General features: G+C 39.8%; 2 protein-coding genes across 2 annotated transcripts in view; one reads left to right on the top strand and one right to left on the bottom strand.

The window, feature by feature from the left end:
- Window positions 1-2766, top strand: part of CAPN2 (calpain 2) — a 27279-nt gene extending 24513 nt beyond the window's left edge. The window contains 4 exon segments of the mRNA XM_035892336.1: window positions 337-415; window positions 1400-1516; window positions 1971-2029; window positions 2692-2766. Coding sequence (XP_035748229.1) covers window positions 337-415; window positions 1400-1516; window positions 1971-2029; window positions 2692-2715 — 279 coding nt within the window. The 3' untranslated portion in view covers window positions 2716-2766.
- Window positions 2767-4975: 2209 nt separating this feature from the next.
- TP53BP2 (tumor protein p53 binding protein 2) overlaps window positions 4976-9685 on the bottom strand; it is a 30276-nt gene continuing 25566 nt past the window's right edge. The window contains exon 17 of the mRNA XM_009637074.2: window positions 4976-5017. Within this exon, the coding sequence (XP_009635369.2) occupies window positions 4976-5017 (42 nt within the window). The remainder of the gene's footprint in view (window positions 5018-9685) is intronic.

The raw sequence follows: 9685 nt of genomic DNA, 5'->3' as shown, positions 1-9685 counted from the left end.
CCCTGCCTTACTCTCGGAGGGGGGTTCTGTTTTGTTTTCACTCACGTCCAAATATGTTTAGCCTTCTCACTTTGTAGTAGTGATAGTGCCATTTTGCACGGGCGTTCAAGGAATTCTCCAGAGCCTTTATCCTCTCTGGCTGTTGCATTAAAAAGACTTCCTTTCTAAAGCTGCTTTTAGGTGAACTTGGGGATAAGTACCTAGTCCTTCAGACAAACGTTGCAAGCCGTCCTGAAGAGCATGCAGGCTGCATCTCAAAATGTTTGACTTCTGACTGAAGCCAAGACACGCTCTGAATTATTGATGAGTTTTGACTTTGGGCTTTGTGTTCTACAGAAAATTTACAGGGAAATTGATGTGGATCGATCCGGTACCATGAATTCGTATGAAATGAGGAGAGCACTGGAAGCAGCAGGTATTTGTATTGATCTCTCTGTCTTTTTAGGATTATATCAGTTTCAGGCTGGGTTGATAGATGCTCACTAGACTATACACTAGACTCCTGTATAAGCTGAAAAATCCTATGTTCCCAGAACTGAAAGGCTTTCATTTAAGCTAGATGCTCAGCCTAGGCTCTTGGCTTTGTGTATCAGTGTCTTGCCACGCAGGCTCACTAAAAGCATCTCAAAGGAATGACAGGTTTGCAGTTATTTTCTTTGGTGACCAGCTTTTGGAGAAGCACAAATAACTGCCGCAATCTGGTCTTGTAACAGCACGCTGTTGTCTCTCAACGAGTCTCTCTGGGGTATACGTGGGTTTGGCATAAGCTGGTAAAACCAGGATGCTGTGACCTAGGGAATGGAAGGGGCTTGGCCAAGGGGTAACGCTCAAAGAGTCAGTTTGCTACTGCAACCACTGAAAAGCAAATCTGACTTATGATGGTGAGTGGGGGGTACCACAGAGCCACCCAAATTAACTTAGTGATCTTCTGGGGCTATCTTAATGCCTGCATTTGGGCTCTCTGGAGCTGTCTCCTCCTGTCACCACGTAAGATGAAGCAACATTTCTTTTTGTCCCAAAGTTTAGATACTCTTTGGAAATAGAGACCCATTTGCCCACAGAAAGCCACTGCTTCATCTCAGGTCTCAGTGGACCGAGTCTGGCAACTGCCTCATCACCCAGGGAAGGACCAGGAGTTGGAGCAATCGGCCATGTCCCTTGGGAAATAGTGCAGGTTTGGGAGCACAGGCCACAAGTGAGCTAGTGGCATCTCTAAATCACTCCAAGTACAGAAGGGATTGTTGGGAGTTTCCAAAATGGAGTACTTTAAAAATTTGAGAATTTAACCAAAAGTAGCTAATTGAATTTCTGGCAGTGTATAAGGTTGGGGTTTGTTGATTGTAGCTTTTTGCATTTTTTCTTCCTCTTCTTTTTTAAATCCTTGACATTGTATTTTTAGGGTTCAAACTGAACTGCCAGTTACATCAAGTCATTGTGGCTCGTTTTGCTGATGAAGACCTCATCATTGATTTTGATAACTTTGTCCGGTGTTTGATTCGGCTGGAAACCTTGTTCAGTGAGTATACCCTTAATAACTAGACAGACTGTTGCTTTGTGTTTTCAAGTCTATGGCGAGTTATTCAGAAAACTTTGTACCAGAACCAAAGTGACGTCAAAGCTGAGTTATAAATCCCTTAACCCAACCTGCATGGTCCTCCTAGACCTAGGAACCAGCCTTTTAGGCCAGACTGCTGTTTTTTTTTAAAGCAAGCAACTAAATGTTGGGGGGGGGAATCTAAACACTTAGAGTGACAAATAGTGTTAATATTACAGACAGAACCATTCAAGATGTTCAGTCTCATTCTTGCGTATGAGCACACAGTGACTTTCTGGTTTGGGTTGTAGACCATTGTCATAAATTTTAGACTGTGGGACTAAATTCCTTTTTGATCCTGAAGCACGAGGAAGGCGAAGGCTTTCCAATTAGTGCCTATATCCTATCCTTATCTGTCATCTTTCTCCTACCACAGAAATGTTTAGAAAACTGGATACTGAGAAAACTGGAACAATAGAATTGAACCTTGTTAATGTAAGTTCATTTAGCTCAAAAATGTTTGTTTTAATCTTTTCGGGGGGGTGGGGGGATGGTTAACAGTAGCGACTGTCCTGCTCTATTCTGACTGATTATGGCTGGGGTTTATATACATATATGCTAAATTTCTATAGCTTGTGTATGTATAAGCAGTTTTAAGAAACGTTACCCTTTTTAAAAATATACATATATCACACTGTAAACAGTCAAGGTTACTTGAACCAGAAGCCACTCACCCCTTAGTGGCAGTAATTTTGGCTGATATGTACGCAGGCTTCTTCCCTGCCTCTTCTGTCAGCAACAGGGTAAAACATAGGTGCAGAAGGGACTCATGGCATTGACCATGTCTGCTTCTTTCTGCACCACATGGGCCCTGGAGAAAGGCCTACGTTTGGAGAAAACTGCCCTGCTAGCTCTGTTCGACTTGCTTATTACCTGAACGTAACTTATTTCTGGACCTAACTGAGGAATGTGTGAATCATCCCAAAACTCTTCAGCCTTAAATGAGATATGAATTTAGATCATTCAAGAAAGACCCTAAAGTCACTTCTGTAACAACACTTTCTTCCTCTTGCTAGACATGGGAACGTGCAGACTTGCTACAGGTATTTTTATTGAACTTAACCTCGGGCTCTTTTCCCCTCTCTCTGTCCTTACAGTGGTTGTGCTTTACTGTCATTTGAGCTACTGAGCCACAGAAAGAGCAAGATCAGGTGAAGATAATCAAGCATACAAGTAATACCCTAACATGAATGTGCCTTAACTTATGCATGGCAAATTTTGCACACAGTTATAAGAAGGAAAGTGTTCTACTTCAACAGCAGAAGAAGCTGCAACCTCATTTTATGGGTCTAAGTCTTTTATCTACTACTATATATCCTCTGTACAAAAGCTTTCATTTAGTATAAATCTTCAGTGCAACTTTTGAAAGTACTGCTTTGCTACTAGCTCGGTATTTTACATGACTTCTGGAAGAAAGCTCGTTACACCTTGACGGTCTGGTTTAATAAGTGCTTTTTGAGTAACAGGTCCAACGCCATTCCTGAGTACCTGAAACTAGAAAAGGGATGGTGTTGTATATCTCTGAATACAGGTGTTTAGGTAAGATATGGGTCCCTTGTATGCTTTCATAGGGTCAAGCCCTAGCACTATTCTGGTTAAATATTCTTGGAAGAATTTGAGTAGCACGTGGTACAAATATAGTACACGTCTGACCGATCTGAAGGGCAAGTCTTGCCATCCTGATCCTTGCTGTGCCTGTAGCAGGAGGCTGTTGGCAACCAGACTCTTCCAAGAGAAAGCCCATGCTCTCAGGTGGAATCTCAATTTCCTGTATCTTGTTTATCTTCTTTTGAAATTCAAGAAAGTATTTAAATAAAAACAGTAGAAATAAAGCTTGCAAGACGTTATTCCTTCTGCAGGTAAGCACCATTTTTTTTTTCCTTGAGAGATTATCACAGAGCATCTGCAGAGCTTGTGTTGTCAGGAACAGAGTATGTTGCCTTCTAAAGGAGAAAAACATTCTGGAGCTGACTAGGCACTGACAGACACTGTGGCTGCATGTCAGTTAGTTAATGAAATGTTATAGTCTGATACTTTAATGCTTGAAAAGCTAATCTTTTAAAGGTTTTCATGAAAGGTAATTGATGCTATATACCCCATACCAACCTATTAAAATCCTGGGGCTGTGAACATGAGGAGCAGATTGCTGCTTCCAAGAGTTCTCACTAGAGCTGACCTGAGGAATTGTGTCCTCCTTCCTACAAACAGTTTCTTGTACATATGGGCACTGTTTCAGAAAGCAGCAAGGACTTACCTAGTAGGAAAATATGAGCCTGAAGGGTGAGGCACTTCATAAATAACGTTATGGAAAGATTCAATAATCAAATTCTCTATTCATTATCAAATGATTATTCCTAAATAGATAAAGGATAGTTCCATGGGACAGTCTCTACTTGGAAAATACTTGTACCAACTTTTTTTTTTTTTAAAGTATATCCCTTAGTTACATATAACATTTTTTAACCTTAAAAGCTAAAAGATAGGGCTTAATTTTAAATGCAGAAAGACTGTCTTGAACAAATGGGGGAGGAGGGGTTCAATTTAATTGTTAGTTTAATGTAGAACAGCAGTGTCTTACTGTTAACATTTTCAGATGGTCTAATAAAAACTTGACAGTAAAATAGCCAGAGTTAAAGCTTAAGAGGAAACAAAAGTTTAATGGTATCACAGTCAAGTAAAAACAAGTAAGTTGTCAAGGACTACAGAAAGTTTCTACACTTAGTTTTCAAAGTACAAAATACAATAAATACATGAGGCTCTTTGTAAAAAGAGGAATCTAAAACTACACTGTTACAACACATAATATTTTGAATACATGGAATTCCTAAGATGCTACAGCATTTTTAAAAGTTATTGCTTAATGGATTGGTCACATGGTTGTCACTGTTCAGATGCACTTCGGTTTAGCTCCTTTAACAAACGTTCTGCTTCCAGCAATAAGCATTTGGGTGCTATGCACGTACTTTATTTTAATTTCTCCCATCTGGAAAAAGCCTCGGGATAAATTTGGACAAAGCCAAGTTGTCTGTTTCATGATGATTCCTTCAATGGTAAATTGAAAAGGTCCTTGTATTTAATGCAGAAAAATGTGAAATTCTTTTCTGCCATGTTTGAAGAAATCAGAGTGGGTACTTGAACATAATGGCTTGCTTAGACCAAAGGCAGCAGAACTTCATTTGCTTGTAAGCATTATTTCATCTTGTAGAATGCCCTCATCCATTTGCTAATGCATCAATCCTTCATTTGTTTTCAAAGCACATTCTTCATAGCTTTCAAATTACATTGTCATTGAAATAAGTCTCATGATACTGGAACCACAAAATGAATTTTTTTGTAAGTCATCCATGATTAGTACTTTGAGAATCTGGCTTCTGTACTATTTCATGCCAAGCTTCTTTGTCTAGGTTTAATCCTTGGATACAGCTAAGGGTAAAACAGAAATGAGATTTAAAATTTTAGTGCTTAAAAAGGTAAATTTTTTTTAAAAGAAAAAAAGGAAATAAAAACCTGTCTGGTGCTACAGTTCTAATGTAATCTCTAGTAGGAAAAACATGGTTATAAAAAACACCCAGCACTAACAAATATAAATTTAGCATTCTTAGGCAAGCTTAAAAAAAAAAATACTAACCACATCAGTACAAAAGGAAGGCATTGAACAGCACATAATTCAGTACCTTCAGCTCTACCCAGATGGGTGGGCTAGGAAAAGCATGGGGCTTTGTAAGTCAAGGGACTTCTGTGTTCAGTGAACTATAGGATTTTTCCCTGTTCTATAAATGGAAATAGAGAGGTATTAAAGTCTGTTTTGCTTCAATGCCTATCAGCCTTTACAGATCTATAGCTTTGGGCAAACTGGAAACATCTGGCTGCATAAGGACTGTGGAACTATAGGAGCTGTGCTTTAGTTGGCAGACAGTGGGTGGCCAGTTCAACTCATTTAACCACCCAGCAGTAAATCAGTAGCTGCCATCCTGCGGCCCTTGAGCTATGTGCTACTCACACATTCTGCTACGCACACAGAGGTAGGGGGACTGCCTCGGCCTCAGCTGCAGGGCGACAATTGATGGGAGACAGCACGCAGCAGTGCAGAGATGCTTGGGAAGCTCTTGGCTCCCACTTGCAAAGGGTTTGGGGAACAACTACTGTTCTGCAAAGTACAGCTACTGGCATGTAAAAATAGAAGGATACACTTCATCCAATTAGGAAAAAGATGAATCCTAAATGGCAATGCATGTCTACATTACATCCTGGGTTTTTTTCAGCTAAAGTTCTCCTTAAAGATCCCCCCCTATTTCTCTTCAACCAGTCTCTGGCTTTCTTCTTTTTCATGGTCAGCTGATGAATAAGAGAAGACCAGCAACTTCACCTAGGTTTGTCTCGGCCTGCTATGATTTCACCACTAGCAGAGATGACATCAGTCAGTCAGTTACAGTAGCTTAACACCTGACAGTGCTCAAAAGATTGTCTGGTATTAAGAAGTCACTATTTTGACAGTATTATCTTACTTGCATTCAGTTTTAGAGCTCTCATACAGCTTAGGGAGCTTGTGAATCACTAAGAAGGGTAAAGTACTGATGCAGATAATTTCATCCTTGTTTTTATTCAGTGCACCTAACTGCAAAAGGATAAAGCAGCTGTGATAAAAATACAACTTAATATAAGAATATATTAAACTACCAAACATTTGCCTCTGTGCTGAACATCTTAGCCTAGATTTCAGCTGCTGTATTAAGAGTCCAGTAATTGCTTTTGAGAATAACCACAGAATACTTCGGTAGCAGTACTGGAACAACTGAACAGACACAAGAGTGTAACAGTTAATATTGGGCTCGGCTAAGTTTTCCCCAAAGGTTCTGCTTGGATTGTGTTGTGCTTAGAAGGAACAGTTGTGATCCCCAGTCTAAGCTGTGTTGCTTTGTGCTTTTTGTTACAGAAGCACAGATGCTCCTCATGTCCTTACACACCTGTGCTCAGGCTGAGCATGCAAGCTTAGGATGAAGTAGCACATGCACGATTCACCCTGGGGCAGGCAGGGGGGGAAAAAAAAGCAAGCTGCCATTTCTGACCTTTCTGACCTTACTGTGCAGGGCTGATGGCCGCTCTCAATTTAGAAATGTTTACATTTGGAGAGGAAAAAAACCTGAGCACAAGTACTGTTAGGGAGAATTTTACAGTACATTGTGAGCAGGCCTGACCTGAAAGCGATACAGAAATGAAAACTGATTTTGCATTAGATACAGTCGCTCTACAAAATCTAACCAGTTTAAGAGTAAGGATTATCTGCATGAGGAAGGAGATTCAGCCTCTTTCAAACATCATACATCAATCAGATAAAATTCACAGCAGTTAATCTTTAGCACTGGCAGAACCTCTTATCTCCAGCAGCTGGGCAACTGGATATGTAGAAAAAAGCTTAATGGAATTTTTATACATGTGTCCATCTGCTATAGTTTTCTAGCAACTCAGCCATGAGGAAAAATATGGGGACATAATTGAAAATATCTATCATTTTTATACAGTACACAGGTAGTAGAGAAGGTGATGAGGAAAGGAGAGGCCATTCATTCAAAGCCTTTGACATATGGTTAAAATATTACATAAAGAACATAGGAGAAAAAGATCTGCCTTTATTTGGCAATCTGATCTCTTTTTCAACACTAGAAAAAAGACAACCATAGAACTTTGCAGTGTTTGTCTTAAAACTCTCTGTGAAACCATCTTGGATCACCAGGTGCACTGTGTAAACCCAGACAGGACTTGTGACTCATTCTTTATACAAGTTTCAGATCTTAAGGCCCTTTGTGCCAGTCGATCACTTTCTGTAAGAGGGGAAACCCAGTTCTGTTCACATGCTCAACAAAAACTTTTGCACGCGTCATGTTCAGATAAAAGGTTTTGGTTCTTTTCCTCTAAGGTGGTGAGACAATGTTAGTATTAGAACTCGCAAAGTATAGCGGGGTGGTGATACATGTTGTTCTTTTATGCACCTATTAATATAATCTGGTCGGGTGTCTAAACAGAGGGTGTTAACCCACTCTGCCAAGGTATTCAACTCCCCAAATGAATAATTTGAGAACTTCAACTCCTACCTCTTGACTTCTGAAATTGCACCTACCCTAGATGTATGAGAATAATGCTGTGTATACTCAACATACTGGGGTGGGGGTTTTTTTTGATTCTGGAAATATCAAGGACTCACCCCTAGCAGGTTGCGGGGAACATAGCCTTCCTTGTCATTCAGCCGTGCCCACCACCACTCAATTTCATCTTCATCTTCCCGGCGCAGGATTGTCATGCAGTCTCCCTCTTTCATCGAGAGCTCATCGTCATTCTGAGCCTCATAATCCCAGAGTCCATAAATCACTCCTTTGTTCATTATTCCCATTTTCTCCTGGACTCCTGCAACATTAAAAACACAGAGCAGCTCAATACAAGAGTTAAAATAAAACAACAACAACAAAAAGACAACAGTTGGAAAGACTGCTGTACTCTTACTGGATAGCAGTCCAGGGGGGCAAAAAAAAAAAAAAAAAAAAAAACAACCAAAAAAACCCACACACACACAAAAACCCCCGGATAGCAGTCCAGGGGGGCAAAAAAAAAAAAAACCCAAAAAAACCCAAACCAAGAACAGAAACAAAACAAACAAACAAAAAAACCCACCCACACACAAAAACCCCCAACCAAACCAAACCCAACCTTGATTCCTATCACACTTAGCACCTTGTTGTCATCAGCCTACTGAGTATCAGCCCTGGAACAGGTGGCGTTGTCTGCTGTGTGCAAGGGCTAACTGCAGATTCTTTCCTTACACGTGTTCAAAAAAATACAAGGTAAATGGGGAGAGGAGCGCTAACTGATAAGAGGTTATGTGTTCACGCTAGTGTTCACACTTCCTACACCTAACTGCTGAGCAAGAAACACTTGTTTGTACTCTTAGTTCATGAGTAATCTCTTTCTGTCAAAGGGAGTTAGCAATACCTGCTTATGGTGACCACTATTGTAATTTTGCTGCTTGAGATACCATTTGCCACCCATGCCACTTTATTTCAGAACATTAAAACAAGTTGCATCTCAGACCTATACCTGAAAGATTTGTCTGCTATCCACCAGCTGCTTTCAGTTAACTCAAACACTTATCTTGGCAGTTCTTAATTTCTGCCACTATTTGAATTTTTTTATTTTTTTTTTAAACACTGACTTCAGAAACACAATTCTGTTAAATTACTTCTGGACCAAGCTGTATTGGAGTACATGCATACACCTTGCAGATGTTATTTAGTACTTGCTCGCTTTACAGCTGTAGCCAAAGATGAAATACTATTATTTCTGTACACATACCTCAGCTTCTAAGCAGCAAACTGGAAAAGGTATCTTAATCAACTGTTACACAAAATTTCTCTTAGGTAATTATTCTAGTTTAAAATACTGAATCCTACTGGGTTTTTTGGTTGGCTTTGGTATTGCCAGGAGCAAAGAGTACATTACATACTGTACCATGAGACTCGTAACTTCCCTTTTCATCTCTTACCTATTACAATCTATTGTATAGGATTCTTACCTACGTCTGCACAAGGAAGCATCTGCTCAAATCAAGTTCTTTATTTCTGCATACCAGCTCATCACATAAAATTAAGTTGCTTCCACTGCATGCTTAGTTCTGCTCAGAGAAATTCTTCCCTTGCTTTGGCATTTGGTATAATTAAAGGTTTGGCAAAAGCTGCGCCCTACACACATGTGGAAGGTAAGACCAAGCACTGAACATCAAAGCAGACACAGAGAAGATTCACACAACAGTCTTAGCAATAGGATTACTTCCTAATGGAAGAATACGGAAATTTGATAGCTGAACAGCAATGTATCAAGAGATACCTTAGTTTCAGTGGTTTCAATTTGGAAAAGCTGGCAATAAGCCAAAGCCTTACAGTCCCTTCAGGACCCATTGCAAAGTATCTCATAACACACACAAAAAAAATACCAAACTCAACAAAAAACAGAGTATCAAGTGAGATTGCCAGATGGTGGGTCCAAAAAAAAAAAAAAAAAAAAAAAAACAAAAAAAAAAAAAACCCCCCCCAAAAAAAAAAAAAA

The sequence above is a fragment of the Egretta garzetta genome, unplaced genomic scaffold (assembly GCF_000687185.1).
Source record: "Egretta garzetta isolate BGI_Z169 unplaced genomic scaffold, ASM68718v1 scaffold130, whole genome shotgun sequence".
NCBI lineage: Eukaryota > Metazoa > Chordata > Aves > Pelecaniformes > Ardeidae > Egretta > Egretta garzetta.
Note: the sequence above shows the minus strand (reverse complement) of the source record. Positions and strands in the feature narration are given on the sequence as shown.